Source organism: Mesoplodon densirostris, chromosome 8 (genome assembly GCF_025265405.1).
Source record: "Mesoplodon densirostris isolate mMesDen1 chromosome 8, mMesDen1 primary haplotype, whole genome shotgun sequence".
Lineage (NCBI taxonomy): Eukaryota > Metazoa > Chordata > Mammalia > Artiodactyla > Ziphiidae > Mesoplodon > Mesoplodon densirostris.
In genome coordinates, this window is record NC_082668.1 from 95,624,130 (window position 1) to 95,643,460 (window position 19,331).

Sequence of the window (19,331 nt, forward strand, 5' to 3'; positions counted from 1 at the left end):
ATTGTTTAGGCTTAGAAAGGTCATGCTGGTGGTGTGGGGGGGGGAGTCAGCTTTTGAAAATGCAAGCCAAAGGAGTATAATTGACACAGCAAGGTCAGGGGTCGGGGCGGGGTGGGGAGGTGGAGGGACTGGAATAGGACATGAGCGGAGATGCTAGTGTTGAAGACAGGAAGGGTCCTTCCCACCCTCACCCATCACCAGCCCCCCGCCCCTGCCACCCCACCGGAAAGGATGCAGAAAAGGTCTGTAAAGATAACAGATCTTGATTTGTAAGACAAGCACGGTTGTCTTTAATTCCTCAAAAAAAAAAAAAAAAGCTAACACAGAGAAATAGTAATGCAGAGAGGGGAGAAGTAGAGCGCCCTCTGGTGAGAGAGTGAGAAGAGGGAAGCGGCAGGCAGGGCTCTGTGTTCTCAGATGGAGACGGAGGTCTTGCACACGCATGCGGGCCAGGGCTGGGGTAGGGATCCCACTGGGGGCGATGCCAGTGGTCGCCTGGCTGTGGAGCAGACACACTGCGCCCAGAAGCCCAGAAAGCTCACAAGCTTTCCCAGAAATGCTTAATAACTCTGGAACAGGACTAAGACACCAGAAAGTCTGGGGATGGGTGAAATGGGGACAGTGGAAGGACAGGGTATGAGAGAAAGAGGAATAGTGCCTAACCAGCTGGAGTGGCTGCGATCACGTGGTTAAAATGTGCCACATAAAAATGATGGTTTGCTGCTGTCTTTTCTAAACCACTGGAAAGAAGTCCTGTGAAAAGTCTAGAACAGATTTCTTATTTCCAGCACCAAAATCTTTTGACTGGTTTTCTATCTACCATGTCTATTGTCTCTTAAAAAATCCCCAAACTTAACTCTCACTTTCCTTTGTTCTGTGTAACTGTTTCCGGAGGTTCAAAAATCCCCAGTCTCCTGCAATTTACATGCCTGCTGAAACGGGACCAATTCAAACATCATTTTCTAATTTTGAAGGCAAATTTATGGAGAGGAGGCAAAATAAAATAAATTAGAAAACGAAAAGACACATTCTCTAATTATTCAACTAATTTCTGAACGTTTTGAATGTAAGCTTTGTTACTTTAAAAACTACTTGTGTGCTTTTAGCACTGTCAGAAATGCATGGCTAAATCGTCAAATAATGAAGAAACACATAAACAAGAGCTGTTTCTTACCGAAATATATCACGATGGTTTTTGATGTTCCAATCATATTCTCCTTTACTGACAAGTTCGAAGAATTCAGTTCTCCTCCTGCATGAAATCAAATGAAAAAAGAAAAAAAAACAAACCCTGGAATGAAATTTCTCAGTCTGTGCGGTGACATAAACACATTTATGGGAAAATATAAGACCACCTCAACCAAGTAACTTAATATTTGAAATCATGAGGCTAAAGTGCTATCAAAATAAATCACTTTAAAAAAAATGTTGAGGCTTCAAGAAAAAGCCACAATCATTTCTGAATGTATTTACAACGGAGGAGATTATCGAGCCATAAAACAGAAAACAGTGTGGTCCCGCATTTGGGATTACTTGATGTGAAGCCCTGTGACTCTTACTGAAAGTCAGAGAAGGGAGGCAAGGATACATAAAAAGTGGGAACAGTTCCAGAATGTTCTTTTATCATTCAACTTAGAACTGACCTGTATGATCCAAGATATGATAAACTCCCTGGTAGTAAATTCAGGACAAATACTTTTGTAGAGGTTAGAAGATAACTATTTCACCATTTCAGTGCTTAAACACATAGGCTATGGAGTCAGAAATAACTCTGTTTAAATAATGGTTCAGTCACTTCCTTGCTCTGCAACTTTGGAAAGTCACTTAAACCCTCTGAGCCTCAATTTCCTAAGCTCTAACTTGGGGGTCCTATTTGCTGACTCAGAGCTATTGTGAGGATTAAATGAGACGACAAGCAATGCATTTAGCATGTGTCTACACATTTTAAGTGCTGGATACACATGCATGTGGAAACACATTTGGAGATGTATAGATATGGAAAAGAAGGGAATCTTCTCAAGTTGTGAATATAGGGTGACATTTCTATTTTCAAAATCTTTCTTTAGTCTAGTTATATGATTTTCATATTTATAGTGAGAAAGGAAAAAAAAAGACATCACCATTTTGATTCTTTAAGAATCATTTCCCAAGGTTTCACTCTCTTGGCACTTCCTAATGAGAGACCATTTAAAGGATTCTGACATGCTGTTTCCCGAAGTGCATCCCACATAATGCTAGCCTTAGGAGGTGAGGTGCTGCATGAAAAGGAGTGCTCTGGCCGAGTGGGTATGAGAAATGCTGCCTGTGATATACCTCTCTAGAGACTCACCACCACAATAGCCTTTTGAAGGCTCTGCGAAATACTGAGAAAAGCCTACTCACCCTGACTTAACCACAGAATCCCATAGCACTGATGTTTTAAGGAATACACTTTAGAAAATAGTACCATGTCATTTATGGTGGAAATCAGAGTAGGATCTTAAACACTTATGCTGACCCATTGTAATCTGGGGGGACAAAGGACAAGATGCTGAGTGCTATTGGCTTCCCTGTTTCTTGTCTGGAGTCCCCATCACCAGCTGGCCAACAGTATGGACTTCTTGCCACCTGGCCAGATGGACAACTCAATTCACCTGAAAGGGGGCAGGTCAGGAAGACAAACAGGTGACTCATTTCCTTATTTGAGACACAAAGGCAGGGCCTGGATTTGCTTCTTCAAGTGGGTACAGGTCAAGGCTACACCACAGATGGGATAATCTCCCCAACAACATGGCTGCACTCAGCAGGGATGGCCCTGCACAGTCACATGGAAGGGCCCGGCAGCACCCCTCCCCTTCGGGTGTGCATATCTTTTCTTTGTATTCCTTTACCACCTTTTTCACTTGCCCACTCCCTTCTTTTTGACCATGGTCATGCCTTTTTCACATCACCACCACTGACTGTGAACTGCAGTAGAAAGAGATGGCGGAATGGAAAGAGGCCAGGTCTGGACTCACACAGACCTGGGCTTGATGCTGACTGTCACTCACTAGCTGTATGGTCCTGGGCAAGTGGTTCCACATTGCTGAGCCTCAGTTTCCAGCTCTGCGGGGAGAATTTGCAATGAGGTGCATCAAGTGTTTGGTACTGGTAGATACTCAATACCTGATAGCCATGGTTGATGTGTAAATAATATTAACGGTATTACTGCCAACAGTGATACACACTGGACTAATTGGACTTTATGGAGATTGAAGAGGTCATCTACTTCTTTCTTCTCCCTGAATGGAAATTCTTCTTCTTTTGAATAATTGCGGAGCAGAAAGTTTGGTGCAACAGATATTTATTGAACCTACTCTGTGCCAACTCTTTACTAGGCTTTATGGACACAAGACAATTTGTAAACATCTCTGAGTTTACCAGGGGCGATCAACAAATACAGGTAATCCCCCTTCAAAGGTGATGCTAATGGTAATACTAATGATACTGGGACTAGAGTGAGGTTAGAGAGAGACTCGCCTTGGGTACAAAATTCAAGTGGGTGCCCCAAACTCAGTAATCAAGACAAATAATATCTTAATGCAATGTTTTTAAAAATCAGCATAGGGCCTCCCTGGTGGCGCAAGTGGTTGAGAGTCCGCCTGCCGATGCAGGGGATACGGGTTCGTGCCCCGGTCTGGGAGGATCCCATATGCCGCGGAGCGGCTGGGCCCGTGAGCCATGGCCGCTGAGCCTGCGCGTCCGGAGCCTGCGCGTCCGGAGCCTGTGCTCCGCAACGGGGGAGGCCACAACAGTGAGAGGCCCGCATACCGCAAAAAAAAAAAAAAAAAAAAAAAATCAGCATAAATACAAAAAAACCCATGATGAATAAAACATCAACATTTTAAGTAAAGACAGGATCTGACGCTGCACTCTTCGTGACCCACCTCACTGGCCTGCCCCTACTCCTCGCCCTGAGGAGGCTAATATTTATTGGGCCCTTACTATGTTCCAGGCAGACTTCCTGGGCTCTGTCACTTATTAACCACATGACTGACCTTGACTATTGAACTTTGCTGGGCTTCAGTTTTCTTGTCAGAGAAAAGTAATAGCAATAGGATCTATCTTGTTAGGGTTGGTGGGAGGACTCAATGAGATGATTTATGTAACACACTTAGCAGAGTGCCTGGCACATAGTAGGTGCTCAGTAAGGATTAGCTACTGTTATTAAGCTCAGAAGGGTTGAGTGAACTTGCCCCAGGTGGTGAGTGGCAGAGCTGGGATACGAACACAAGCTGTTGGAACAATGGCTGCCCCAAGCAGCTAAGATGTGCTCAGGGCGTCCTGGGAGCACAGAGGAAGGCACTTGGCTTAGATAGGAGAGTCATGGAAGATCATGGAAGGCCTTCTGAAAGAGCTTGTCAGTCATCATCTCTGTCATCATAAGCACCTGGGTGTCTTTTCAATCCTATGAGTTATTCTAAGAAATCACTAGAAGGCAAGCTCTATGAGGACAATGGCCTGGCCCATTTTTGTTCACCCCTGAATCCCCAGTGCCTACAACAGTGCCTGACATGTACCAGGAGCTCAATAAATATTTGTTGAGTCAATGAATGAATGAAGAAGATGATCTCAGAAAACTCATTAAAAAAAAAAAACTCTTTAGACACTGGTTCCACCTAGATTCCAGTTGTTCTACACTCTTCACAGCTGTCATTTGGAGAGATTGAGATAAGAAAACAACCTAAAACCTATCCAAGAAAAGCCCTGTCTTGAAGACTAGATTCTAACTTGATCCGGGTGGACAACATAACAAGTTGTGGGAAATGTAAGAACACTGTTCCTTCCCAACCAATGTCTGACCCTTCCTCCATAACTATTGGAATACCTGCTGAGAGTATGTTCAATATATAAGACATAACATTTTTGATGTAAAGTGGAAGCATATTACCTAGGCATCTAACTCAATATAGAAGTTTGTCTGTTTGTTCTAATTGCAAATCTATGACATGCCAACCAAATAGCACCAGAAGAATAAATCTCCATGATTATGAAAATTTTAATACCTAGAGCTGCTGGTGTGAAAGTCTTAAATCAACTGGACCCAAAATCAGTCACAGGCGTCACGTCACATTATAACAAAGCCAGGGTCTACTGCATCAGGACAAAAGGGAATATCCACTATCCCTAGGGGGTGGTAGCTAGAGGAGGGGCAGAAGGAATCTTTTCATAGGGCACAGAAAAATGTGGCATACTCATTTTACTTTTCTCCACTGACAAAAGTGTGGCTGTTTCTTGATAGGTTCTATTTATTCTGGCGTCCCAAGGTTTGGATCCGTCTTTGCCTCTCTGTCTCTGTCTGTCTGTCTCTATGTGTGTTTGTGTACATAAATCACACACACACACACTTATATATATGTAAAATTACTGGATCATAGAATGATTTCTATGTTTAATTTGAGTTTTCATTATTATAAATACAGATTGTTAGGGGTATACGGAACCTTTGAAAAAAATCTGTAATTCTCTCATTTATAGGTGAGGAAACTCAAGGTGAAGGATGGTGAAGCGATTTGCCCAGGGTCCCAGGGTAGTTATGGGCAGATCTAGGTAGATTCCAGGTCCCGAGCTTCCCAGTTCTGGCCCTCTGAGATAATCTTTATAAATTGTGTGTTGCATGAATGGGGGCAAAATAGCCTTGCATGCTGTGAAAATCTGGACGTAGGTATAACGGCATCACAGGCTACTGTACTAAGGAAGTACCCAGTACCGAGTACCACAGTGGGCACCAGACAGAGGTCTTTCCATCAACAGTGGGATGCTCCAAAGAGCTGCAGATGGCCCAGACCAGATTGGTGGTCTGCAGCTCTAGGTGGTGTATTTCTGACCTCCTCCTTAGAGATAATCATGAAATTCACTGTGCTTTTGAGAAATTGGCCCACACAGATGCTCCTTTTAACATCTGTATGTGTACGTGTATATAGATAATAGAGTCAAAGTCAGCATATGTGAAACTGTTAGAAATAGGAGTGCTTTTAAAAACATGGGGCTGCTAAAATGAACATTTGAAAATCCACAAAATTATATAACACTCCCTGTATCCAGACTCCTCTGTCATGAGGAAATATATCATTAACTTTTCAAGCAGATCATTGGGAACCTTGGTTTTCAAGGACAATGGCAAACACCTCAGCTAGTGGAAAGCAACTTACTGGAAAATCTCATTTATAATCATATATGTTTTTATTAGGCTTTTATCCTGATCTCCTGACATACGTTTCACTCTGAAAAATAGCCATCTTTAAAAAAGCATCGTTTGAACAGCACTGCTAAAATTACCTTCAAAAATAATTTTAAAGATTGGTTACCAGTCACCCATCGCTATATTGAAAATTTTTCTGGTTTGTAATTCATCTGCAAGGCACCTTTTATTTGTAAATTGAGAAATCACCAATCCTGTGTATATTTTAATCAGGAATATTTTTTGTAAATTTATATAACTATACATGTATATATGGACACATAATCTTTATCTATTTATCTAACTGTTCTGAATCTACTAAAATTCTATGAATGTTAGGAAGGTTTGACTGCTGAGGTGGAAAATCATCACTGTGACTCTCCTGCAGTTTCAACTCCAGAATTGTCAGGCGTGTGGAAGGAGAGTATAGGGCACAGGGTGGAATGGGTATAGGGGAGGAGAATTTTGTTCTTTCAATGTTCTTGCAGCTCATTCAACAGGCAGACCATACATCTGCAACTGATTGCTAAATGCAGATTCTGGAGACACTTCTGGACTTTGGGCATAAAAGCATCAGAGAGGAATAAATTAGTAGGCAGATGTTAAAGGAAAAAAACAAAAAAAAAAACTAAAGGAAAAAAAGTCATATTTAATTTTGAAAGTGAATTGGCTCCCTGTGTTAGACTAGCACTGATGACACATTACCAGCTAAGAACCTGAATGAAATTACCTGTTAGGTGCTGTGCTGTTGGTGACAGCACGAATAAAATTGGCAAATGCAGGAAATGGAAAGCCCAGAACGACTCTCAATATTGAAAATGACAGAAAATTAGACAATACAAGGCCCGAACTGTTAGTTCAGTTGATCCATAATCTCCAGGACAAGAAGTGGTCCAAGGGGTGGCTGGATGGAGCATGCCCTAGTTGCCCCTGCATTTACTTGGCCCGTAGCACTCCTCACAATGTGGTATTACTATTTTTCTCACTTTTACACTGGTTTCTCAGTCCCTGAAGGTAAGAAGTATGTCTTCTCTGCCTGTGATCCCCAGCAACTAGCACAGTGCCTGGCATAAAGAGGGCATCAATAAGTGCTAGTGGATAAATTTCTTATGTTTTATTCAGTTGCAGTATCACGTGGATGGGGATATGAGGATGAATAGATATAAAATGCTTTGATGTGCATCAAAAAGTACCAAAATATTTCTCCCATTAACTTGTCACTGTGTCTGTTGTTCTACCATTAGAGTAATTTCTGTGGGTTAATTCATCAGCTCTGTTAAAATATAAGAATGTTTGGGAAGGAACAATGGGTTAAGCCCTGTAAGTCATTATACCTTACTATGCATTAATTTATCCTCTTCCTTTCCAATATGAGGCTAGCTGAGTGTAGGCTACTGTAGAGGTTGAAAACTCTGAACATAGTGGACTCTTAATAAACGTTTGTTTAATGATGAATGAATGAATATTCCTGTCTGCATAGCAGTAGAAACATTTGTTGAGTTCCTATTGTATTTTATAAAATAAATTATTTTAGATATTAGTCTAATTTTTAGAAGGATGGTCAAACCATAACTCCTAACAATCTAAGACAATTTAGGACATTTTGTTGTCATAATCAGAGGCTTTTGAGAAATGCTACTTATTGCATCCCTTTGGAAAGACAAAGACAAAGAAACCATTAGACTGGGCATTTTCCGTAATGGCTGATGAATGTTTGCAGAGCACAAAGGGAAGTGAAAATTTTTCAATTTGAAGATTAGTCTGATTAATTTAGAAAGCCAACCAGAAAAGCATTAAGCACCCAAATGGGTTTATAAAATCTGAATTCTTGGATAATTCTCGGTTTAAATAGTGATCTGAGGCAATGTGGCATGGAGACGTGGCACAGACAACTTGATGACTTTGGGTAAAGTATGTGCCCTCTCTAAGCCCAGGTATCCTTATCTAGAAGATGGGGATAACAATGTCTACCTTGCAGGCTGATATGAGAATTCAATATCAAAGAGTTAATATTTTGAGAATTTATTATGTCAGGCAGTGTGTCGGGTTTGGGCGCTCCAAGAGTGAGCTAAAGAGGAAGATGTCTGCGTTCATGGAGCTCCCATTCTAGTGGTGATACAGGGAGATACTGTAATGCCTAGAACAGTGCTGGGCACGGAGCAGGCACCTGGTAAATGAGGGATATAGTATTCTGTGGTCACAACCTGTTGGGGATGAATGCTAAACAGTTACTGCTACCTGACAGCAACAGCTTCCACGACTGTATTAAAGCTAAAGAACTGCCAACTTCTGATGTCCCAGTATAGCTCAACAACAAACAAGGAGCCTCTACTTGCGGTCCCAGCCCCACAGGTGAGGCTCCTGAGCAACTCTCACCTGGAGCCTCCACCCCACCCACAGCCTGCTGGTGGCATCAGCAGTTTGTTCAGCTGCCACCGGCTTGATATCTAGTGGGTCTGGAACTGGCATTACTGCTGCCCTTGGTGCCCAAGTATTTCCAGGAGTGGCCTCAGTTTCCCCTTTGGTCCTCTTACACTAACTGCAGAGAGAATGGCAGAGTAGTTACAAGCATTTTGGAGTCTAAATACTTGGTTCCAATCTCAGCTTTACCATTTAACATGGGGAGCAATTTACTGAATCTCTCCAAACCTTAGTTTCCTCATGTGTATGATGGGGTCAATAACAGTACCTGCTCTGACAGAACTGCTTTAAGTATTAAATGGAATAATGTATACATAAAGCTCCCAAGTGAGCACTCAGGAAATTTTAGGTGTTGTTTTTATTACTAATTGTGGAAGATGCAAGGTCATCTTTGTTGACTTCATGCAGACAGTCTAAGGCAACTGCGACATCTCTTTGAAGTTTTAACACTTGTAATTTTGGATCTCTCTCCCTGTCTGCCCCAACAAGTGCCATATTTCATGATCCAAATTTTATTTATTTTTCTGGCTGAATGATTCTTTTCTTTATAAGGTACTTTAAATTATCGGTGTTATCAAATTTAAATTATTTAGATTATCTAAATTTTAATTATCTTTCATATAGGTAATCTCCTTTGGTCACCACAAGGACTCTAGGAGATTGGTATGGGTGATGTACCTGTCCCCATGTTGCTGACAAGGAAACCAGGGCAAAGAGAGATTAAGTGAGTGACTCTCTCAAAGTTACATGGCTGGTTACCAGTAGGGTATATCTAATTCCTGCTTGAGATGCCGAAATTACTATTTAACTATCAAAGCCGTATTCACTGCGGGGACTCAGAAATAGGCACAGAAATCAATTTCAGAAAATCACTCAGCAGTAACTGGAAAATGCTTTCAATGAGTTGGAAAATCAGACTGAAGAATTAACCCCCAGACTTAGGTTGTGAAGCCTAGAAATTCACACTGAGATTTTGTTTGATTTTCTGTTTTTTAAACTTGTGAATTCTGCTTTCACCCATCACTTGTAGTATAGAATCCTGAGCATACCCAAAGCCATTAGAAATTAAATTTACAAGGTTTTGTGGTTGTTTTTAAAGGAATTCCATATTTCCAGGAATTTTACATTTTTCCCTTTTGGCTCATGGCAGGAAATCCTGCCCCCAGGAATGAGTCATAACCTCCCTGCAAAAGGACTGGATCTTCTCCCTGCCTGCTTTGACCCCTTCTAGAGTGACTTTCCCCTTCTTAGGGGAGGAAAGCAGTGAGCTTCCTTTTTGGTTGACCTCAACTGTGTCAAGGCTTTTGATTTAAGTAGTCAGGGCAGAAGAACCAAGGATGATCCAAACTTCTAGAAAGGGTACAAGGCTGCCTCATAGTCCACCTTTCTTCAGTCATTGCTGTCCAACCAACCAGCACCATGGCTCCTGCCTCGGCTGCCCTGTGCCTTGCTTACTTTCTGCCCTGGCGCTGCTCTGAGCCCACGCATGGGATGGGGAATGGCTGTAGGAATCCCCAGCCCTTGGGCAGGCACGTCCTGGAAGTGCATGGAAGTTTTAAGTCCCATGGAACAGCCTCGGCTGATGGAGGCTGGAGGCTGGTGGGTAATTCTGAGGTGCAGCTTATACAAGACTTTTCAGACAGTCCCTGTGGGATCAAGCCCGACTGACCACAGTGGTGACCAACAAGAGAATGTGTCTTTACAAGAGCTTCCCTCCTTCCCCATTTCACTGTCCCAGTCCCCCACTCCTAGTCCTGATGTTACCTCCAAAACTAGACTATGTGCATGCAAGTCCTTGTCTCTGGCTCTGCTTTGGGAGAGAGGATGGGAACTCATCCTGGTTTTCATAATAAACTAATTCATGTACACCTGGGAAGGTCAATATTTCCATGTAATGCATCCCCAACTTAAATGACAACTACTTCTTAATTCTTCCATTAGAGAAGGAAGACGGAGTTTGTGGAAAAGCCTCGAAACAGGAGGTGTGGGTTCCAGCTTAGCCACTAATTAGTTATGTGACCCAAACTACACTATTTAACCTTTTCAAGCTTAGTACCTGATCTACAAAATAAAGGAGATGAATTGGATTACATCATTTCTAACATCCCTTCCAATTCCACAACTGTATCTCTGTGAAATAAAAGCAACTGGGAGACAGTTTGTAGTAGCTGCTTTCCCCCTCATTAACCCTAGGAATTGTTTTCCCTAAAAATATGGCAATACTTTAATGCAACTTTAGACAGGCAAGTGAATCAGCCTCCTGAAGGTCTAGATTAGAGAATGAGCAGCTACTCAGAAACTCAGAAAAACAGTAAGGCTGACAAAAAGACAACAAGCCAGCTTCTCTGGAGTCAGCAAACATTAGCCGGGGCTGCAGCATTAAGATAAGAGCAGAGTAATGAGAAAACGAGTTGCAACCAACTTCCTTAACTGCATCCCAGCGGTCACTCAGTGATTCGTCACATCCCTAACAGGGCTTAATGAATGGACTCCTACTGTTGATATTTTTTTCTCCCTTAGAACTTACTTGGAAACTTGGCTTGGGAAAATGCTTCTACTTTGAGAAAAATAACACAAAACCCTGCAAGTGTCAGACGCAGGAAATAAGAATATTAAAGGGATACAGTCTTTCATAAATAACCAATTCAGAAAAAGATGGAACAGCATGATAGTTAAGTCAAAATGAGGGCCACAAAACATGCAAAATAAATAGCCTATAAAGCAAATGAGGTTGTAGATGCCACCATTTATAAGACATACAAGACATTTATAAGATATAAGACATTCATAAGACAGATAACATAGGTACTATTATCTCCATTTTACACATGAAGAAGAGAGGCTCAGAGAGGTAAATAATTTGTCTGATGACACACAGCTATGTAATGGCAGAGCTAGGATTTTTTACTTTTAAAATATATTTTAAAAATTAATTAAGTTTATATTTATAAAAGTAATACATACAACAGTTAACAAATCAAACTACTAAAAAGCATATAATGAAATAAAGCAGTGTTTTTCATATTGCTGCCTTGTTGTCCTTTGACTGTATTTCTCAATGCTTTCATTTGATTTTTATTTTGGCCATCATGTTTTTAATTTGCAAGAGCCCTTTCTTCTTCTACAGTTTGCTCCTATTATTTTTTAAAGCATTCTGTTCTTATTTCATGGGGGCAATATTTTAGCTAAAGATATTAACAACAGTTTTTGGTTTTTGTTTTCTTCCTCTCCCTGTTTTCTCTGAATTCCATTTATTTTCTGTTTGTTTTGGTCTTTGCGTTTCACATGCGAGACTTTCATAAAATGTTCTGTGATCCTTGCTATCTGCATGTTAAGAGTATGGCATTAAAAGGCTAAGCAGGAGTTGTATGTGTGTGTCCCACACACACACTGCATAGGACACATTTATACTAAAAATTATTCATTGTTTATCTGAAATTCAAATTTAACTGCACTTCCTGTACTTCCATTTGCTGAATCTGAGAAACCTGGAGGTGTGGCTTACAGATTCTGGCCTCTGGGTGACTGGGCTATGGGCTCGGGGTTTCAATCCAGAGACCTGTTCCATTTGACTTCATCCCTTCTTCTGAGCTCTGCATCTCATTCCCACCTTGAACTTTTCTCAGTCCAGAGCACTTTCTTTCATTTCTACAGAGAATAAACCTCTGCCCTTCTCCAAGGATAGAGGAAAGGGAGTTATCTGGCTAGGTTGGTGGAGGACTTGGTGGGCTCTGAGTGTTCTGAAAACTGACTTTTTAGTAATTTCCTTGTCTTAAGCTGTGAGTGTCACATTCACTTTTCATGGTACTTTTTGTCTCTAAGCCCCAAGCAAGGCTCTGCAAGACAAACTGGCTTGCTTCTCAGAGTTGTCCTCCTACCTTCCACTCCACTCTGCCAGATCAGTTACATTCATCAGCTGGCCTTCCATTTTCCACAAATGGATTAGCTCTTATCAGTTGTTTGGGGCCCTCTCTGGTTCTCTGATTTACACCTTTTTGTTTTTGCTTTTAAATTTATTTGGTGCCATTTTAGTGGAGTTTCAGAAGGGAGAGGACATAGACACTTGGGCTCAATACACCAGGTTTAACTAGAATGCCAGAACGAGCCTTAAATCCAGAACAATATAATTCCAAAGCCTTTTACTCCTTGCACTGTACTGTGTCATAACCCATTCACTAGAGACCAGCAATAAACACCTGTGGCATAGATTATCAGTTGTCTACTCAAATATCTCTCTTCCCTTTCTTTCTTAGTAATAGAACTCCTAGACTTTAGCAGGGCATATAATTACCCAAAATGAAGCCTTCCTTTCCTAACCTCCCTTCAACCTAGGGATGGCCAAGTGACTAAATTCTGACCAATGAAATGGAAGTGGAATTGTTATGTGAAGCTTCCAGAAAACTCTCTTAAAAGATAACTTGCATCACCTTTGGCCTCTTTCTTTTTTGTCCCTTCCTTCCTTCTGATAACTGGGATGTGGACATTTTGCCTGGAAAATGAGCAGCTATCTTGGACTCAGGTGGAAACCATGTGTTTGAAGGTGGCAGCACAGAAAGATAAAGTAGCCTGGGTCCCTGATGACTTAATGTAGCTACCCTGCCAACTGCAGATTGCTTATCTCCAGATTTCTTTTATGTGACAAAGAAGTAAGCTACTGTTATTTTGGGTTTCCTGTCCCTTACAGTTGAATCTAATTCTAGCTGATGCAATGCCAAGTACAATAAAATTCAAAGGGAGTGACATAAGCTTCCTGGTGAAGGTGGTAGAAGATAGTTCAGCCAGATGGGGAAGTGGAGGAAGAGGATTCCATGTAGGAACGGTGAGATGATTGGGGAACTAGGGGCACTGAATAAGGTGTTTTCACAGGGTAACATGCAGTTAACTAACAAAAAGGGTTATTTTTTCTGAAAAATGAAAAACAAAGGGTAACATTAGACCTGTCTGGCTGGAGTAAAAATCATGTTGGAGAGAAGTGGAAGATAAGGATGAAAAATAGTTGGGGGCAGATTATGGAGGGAGAACCCTGAAATGCAAACCAAGTTTAGAGGTTGCTTTGAAAGCAGTGAAGCCACTGAAGGCTTTTAAGATGGGCGTTGGAGATGCAGGTCTAGAATGTGAGGTAGTGTTAGAGTGAAGAATTTCAGAGTCTTCTCCATGCCTCTATAGAGGTAATACAGCACTGAGGCCAGGGGAGTGAATGTGAGTAGAGCAGAGAAAGAAGAACATGGGTTCAGGAACTCATACGTAGAAGCAAGGAGAAAAGAAACCTATAAGGGATCCAGAAAAGGAGAGAGGAAGGCAGATGGATGTTGTGGAAGAAAAGAGAATAGAAATTGACAATGAGAAATCAGTAAACCTGTAGATGTCTCAAAGAAGCTAGAAAATATCAGAAATGAGTAAAGGACATCGAATTTGGGGACAAGGAAGTCTCTGGTGACCTCTGAAAGTACAACGCTGATAGAATGTGAAGGTGGACGCTGGTCTCCAAAGTGTAAGTGGGTGTTAGGAAAATAAAGGTACTCATGTGCTCCATTTATTTTAAAAGGTGGGCAGTAAAAGAAAGGTAAATTGAAAAGCAATTAAAGACCAAGGGGTGAGGTCAAAGAATTTTTTAAGGAAGGGAAGTTGTTTGGTCTTTAAGATCAGAGAAAACTGTGCATATCAGTGAAGGAAGAGATAACCAGGCTGCCAAAAGAGGTAGTACCTGAGGGAGTGGGTCTCACAGGAAACGAGCGGGATGGAATCGCCAGCTCAGATGGAGGCCTGAGCTTTGGGAAAAGGAGGACGGCTCTTCTGAGAAAGAGAGCTAGAGGAGAGGCAAGGAATGAAGCCTTGGCTTTCTGGTCATCCTTTCAGCAACAAATCTTTTTCATTAGCATCATCATTGCCATTAGAGATCTAACCAGAAATCATAGTCTAAAATAGCAATCTTAGCCAGTCTCTAAAATAAAAATGGCCATCACTTAGTTTCAGCCAAGAGTCCCAAACAAGGCTCATAAAACAGAAGAAAGATATAAATCTCATTATTGTAGCCCTGATTGTCTTGTTTTATAGACACCACACTAATGAAGTTCTCTTAGATGAGGAGAAAACAACAACAACAAAAAGTTTAGGTCATTTACACATTGATATCAGTGCTAGAATAACAGGCAATCCCCAACATGGACCTGAAAATTAATTACAGCATGAAACTTTAGATATCCATGTGTCAAATAGATCAAATGCCAATACCTACTCAAAGTACAGCGTGAGATCTGTTGCCAGTATTGACTGCTTCAAAAGCTGCATAAGGTCACTGTATTCCTTGGAGGACAAATTAGCAAAGATGTTGTGACCCTGGAATGAGAAAGTACAAAGTCACAAAAGACAACATTAAATCTGAGCTTGGTGACTACATGTTTTTCCTACTTTTTTTTTAAAAAAAGGTCTAGAAACATGATAAAATCATTTTCTAAAAAGCTTAATGACATTTTGTGCAACTACAGACAGATTCCCTGGCAAACATAGCAAAGCTAGGAGTACAATCATTGTTGAGGAGGACCACCAAGGGACACTTTATTATGCTTAGTCTTGAAGACAAAATTGAAGAGTGTTTGAACTCATCTTCCTCAGGCTACGTTTGTGCCAACAACTCCGTTTAACTGCCCACGTCCCGTGGAATTACAGAGTGGAAAAACTGACAAAACGTTCGGGAATCTTTCTGACCCCGATATATCAATACCTACTTGTCTCGCTAGTAAAGACTTAAGTTGGCCTTTTGGAAGTATTTGCTCTGGCAAAAAATGACTTCAAGGAAGAGAAGAAACATTAGACCTGTGGTACAAATGGGGGTGATCTTGGCAATGGGCACTTCTAGCAATGTCTAGAGACATTTTTCTTGTCACACTGAGGGACGGTGCTACTGGGATCTAGTGGAGAGGCCAGGGATGCTGCTAAACATCCTATAGTGCACCTTACAGACCCTACAACAAAGACTTACTTGGACCAACATGACAATCCTGTTGAAGTTGAGAAACCCTGTGTTAAGCTGGGAAGATAAGTTTGGATGGAGGGTGTGAAATTCAGGACAGTGAGTAATTACTGAGTAGCTAGAATGTATAAGATACTGCTCTTGGCATAGGAGGGCTCTAAAGATGCCTTTGGCCTTGAACAACCTGCAAGTACACCTGTGTCTCCATACCTTTGAAAAGCACACCTTTTTTCCATCCAAATTTGTTTTAGCCACACTAGACAGTTCCACAGTGTTTTTAGTAAAGTGTGAAAAAATCCTTCTTTTTTTTTTTTTTTACATCTTTATTGGAGTATAATTGCTTTACAATGGTGTGTTAGTTTCTGCTTTATAACAAAGTGAATCAGTTATACATATACATATATCCCCATATCTCCTCCCTCTTGCGTCTTCCTCCCTCCCACCCTCCCTATCCCACCCCTCTAGGTGGTCACAAAGCACCGAGCTGATCTCCCTGTGCTATGCGGCTGCTTCCCCAAAAAATCCTTCTTTAAATGACTGACAATTCACTTAATTTGCTTTGAAAGTTAAGACTTTTCATTTGTCAGGTTTTCTTAGCATGAGCTATGAACTCATAAACAGGTGGTCTGGGAACTGGACCAGTTTTTTTTTTTTTTTTTTTTTTTTTTTTTTTTTTTTTTTTTTTTTTTTTTTTTGCGGTATGCGGGCCTCTCACCGTTGTGGCCTCCCCCGTCGCGGAGCACAGGCTCCGGACGCGCAGGCCCAGCGGCCATGGCTCACGGGCCCAGCCGCTCCGCGGCACATGGGATCCTCCCAGACCGGGGCACGAACCCGCATCCCCTGCATCGGCAGGCGGACTCTCAACCACTTGCGCCACCAGGGAGGCCCTGGACCAGTTTTAAACCTAGTGCTGAGAGCCAAAAGATGGTGCAGAAGGAAGGCAGTGAAATGACTGCCTGAGAATAATTTCCAATGAGAGGTAAATTAATTCTTTCAGGGAACCAGAATATCAATTGGTAAATTACTACCTACCAGGCACCAGATGATAGATAATCTGCTTCCTTGAGTTAATTTATCTCATTGGGGGAACCCACCACTCCTTAGAGACTAAAGTATATTGGTTCCACCTGGGGCCAGGTCCAGTATTAATAATAATTTTCAAATGAACTCTTCCAGACCCTTAATTCAGCCATTAGGAAGAAGACTAATAACTAAAGGAATGCCACACCATAATTCTGCCCAGCTTTCTTTGCCTCAGCCTTGCCCCATGGATCAATCACAGGCTGGTGTACTGGGGCCTGGGGAAAAGTGGTTGGGAGCTCTGGAAAAGTGGTCATCTGGATCCAGCCACACATCTAGCATCTCTCAGGGAAAGAAATATAGCTATTAGGAACCAGTTACAGTAAAACCTAATGTGAAGTCCAGGAGAAAGTTGGTCTGAATTTGAGGATCTTGATTATTTTGAGAGTGCATTTTACTACTTTTAAAGGACATAAAGTAACTTAACACAATTTATAGCTAAGAGAGTGACAAAGCCAGCCAGGTCAGCTTTAATAATAATAATAATAAAAGTTAATTTGCAATCAGTGTATTGCTTATATGTAAATTGGCCTTCTACGGTGCCTCAAGGGTTTGGTCTCTAAAATAGTCTCCCTAAAATACTACTTGTACTCCTTGTTTAGGGAGGAATGGTATTGATGGGAAAAAAAAAATGTAGAGGAAGAAAGGACTGGAGCAACTTTCTTCAGGCTATCTAACCTCTCTGTGCCTCTGCATTATTTGGAAAGTGGGGTGGTGATGACATCTGCATCTTTGCCTTTCTGATGGGCAGGATGGGGTGGGGCGGGGGGAGCGTCAGGGCAGAGCCTGAACACACCACTGCTTGGTTCCATTACTGTTATTCTGCGTTCTTCAAAGAGAACCCCCAGAGTGAAGTGCAGCCGATGTATTTTGTTTGTATGAAGTCAAAATCTGAATTAGTGGGGTTTGTTTTCCCAGAGAAACAAGCAAATGACCTTCTGAGAAAACACTGACCTCCTGTATATAATCTGTTATTACAAAGGTGAGAATGTCTGGCCTCAGGGGTGTAAACCCATCATATTACCAGTACAGAAAAGATAGTCTGACCCCAGTTTCCTCCTGTTCCTACTTCCCTCTGCCACAGCACGCAGCTAAAACATGGCCTTCATAGGAAAATTCCAGAGCCACAGATGCTGGGATACTGGTTTCTGAGAGCCTAACCCTTGATGTTTCATTCCCAACTGCAAATACATCTCCCCCAGCAGGTTTGCCTTCTGCAGCTGCACTCAGGTTCCAGAGTGCTGACTCTCCTTTATGGGGTTGAAGAAGGCTTTTGTGATATTGCAAAAGACACTCTTTCTCAAGATAGGCTGGAGGAAAAAACCTCCATATTTAATGATGCTATTCCAGCAAAGCAGGGCCTTAATGATGATAATAATAATAATTAATGGCACAGCTAGAGAACTGACAAATAATGGGGAACAGATGATCCCTTCCTGGCCTCAAAAAAAAGTCTGTACGCTTGCAGAAAATTAAGCAGATCCTTTCTTGGCAATTTCAAACTCAGACGCCTCAGCCAGAGTCAGTTAGCGGTTTTACTTTTTTTCCATGGAGAGCTAAAAGTATAAAAGACCAACTACTTCTAACTCCTGCAATGCCACATGAAGCAAAATAAGGCATATGGCTGCAGCCCTGGGTCTCAAGTTTAGTTGCAGTTCTCACTTTCAAATCGGTCCCACCAGCAATTTTAAGTTCTTATCTTTTATAGGTTTCTCAATTATGCAAATAAAGTGTAACTTTCTCACCCTGTTTCTACCATCTTTTTAAATGGGTTCCACAAAATGGAGATGTTGGGCCACTCACTACTTGGATCTGTTAGTGGGCTTCTGTATTGTTAAGAAAGGTAAGGCCATGCTCTGGTGACAAGCTGTGGCAGTCTGCTAAGTGAATCTGAAAAGCCTCCTAACCAATAATAAAACCCAAATGAATCAGCTCAGGATGAATTTGAACAAGGTCCTTGGTTAGGCATCTGAAAGAATTTTTAAAAAGCCACAAAGAAAAGGTCCAATAGTGCCGATTCTCTGTATCTTCCCGTGGCATTGCAAAGAAAGAGAAGTAGCAAACATCATTTCATTGGTTTTCTTTCAAGGGGAGAAGCAGAATGTTAGGTCTGTACCTCGCTTTGAAGGATCATCACTGCGTGGTTGAAATGGTGATGCTCTAAGGTAGCAGAAGTTCCATAGAGTTGGGCCAGGGCAGAGCCGCTCCTGAAAGAGGACAGATGTGTGAGTGACCAAGGCCCTTCACCCATCAATGATCCCCCGACACTGGCTCTTTGGATCAACGTGTTTCTCCTGCTTCCGCAAAGGACCATGAGCAGATACATTCTCAGGTAACCACCTGTGTAGTTCACGAATGTATCAAGTAAACGTTTTGGGAATCTTCTCTGTGTTAGGCTAGATGCTGTGGATGATACGACCATGAAAAAGACACAGCCTACGCTGCTAAGAAATTTACAGACTACTAAGGGAGATGAGATGTGGTCCTAAGGGAAAATAATACACAGAGCACATAATATAAATACCACAGAAAATGTTCCAGGTCCAGTCAAAGTGCTTTGGATGATCTGAGGACAAGAGACATAATTTCCTGGCTTTGGGGATCAGGATAGGCTTCATGAGCTAAACCTTATAAAGCTTCTGAGTGTCCAGAACGAATGTC

At 41.6% G+C, this 19,331-nt stretch overlaps 1 protein-coding gene across 1 annotated transcript in view; it reads right to left on the reverse strand.

Moving 5' to 3' along the window:
* PDE11A (phosphodiesterase 11A) overlaps positions 1-19,331 on the reverse strand; it is a 440,483-nt gene that overhangs the window by 46,401 nt on the left and 374,751 nt on the right. Inside the window, exons 14-16 of the mRNA XM_060106356.1 lie at positions 18,787-18,877; positions 14,856-14,956; positions 1,175-1,252 (exon numbers count right to left, since the gene is read on the reverse strand). Of these exons, the coding sequence (XP_059962339.1) occupies positions 1,175-1,252; positions 14,856-14,956; positions 18,787-18,877 (270 nt within the window). The remainder of the gene's footprint in view (positions 1-1,174; positions 1,253-14,855; positions 14,957-18,786; positions 18,878-19,331) is intronic.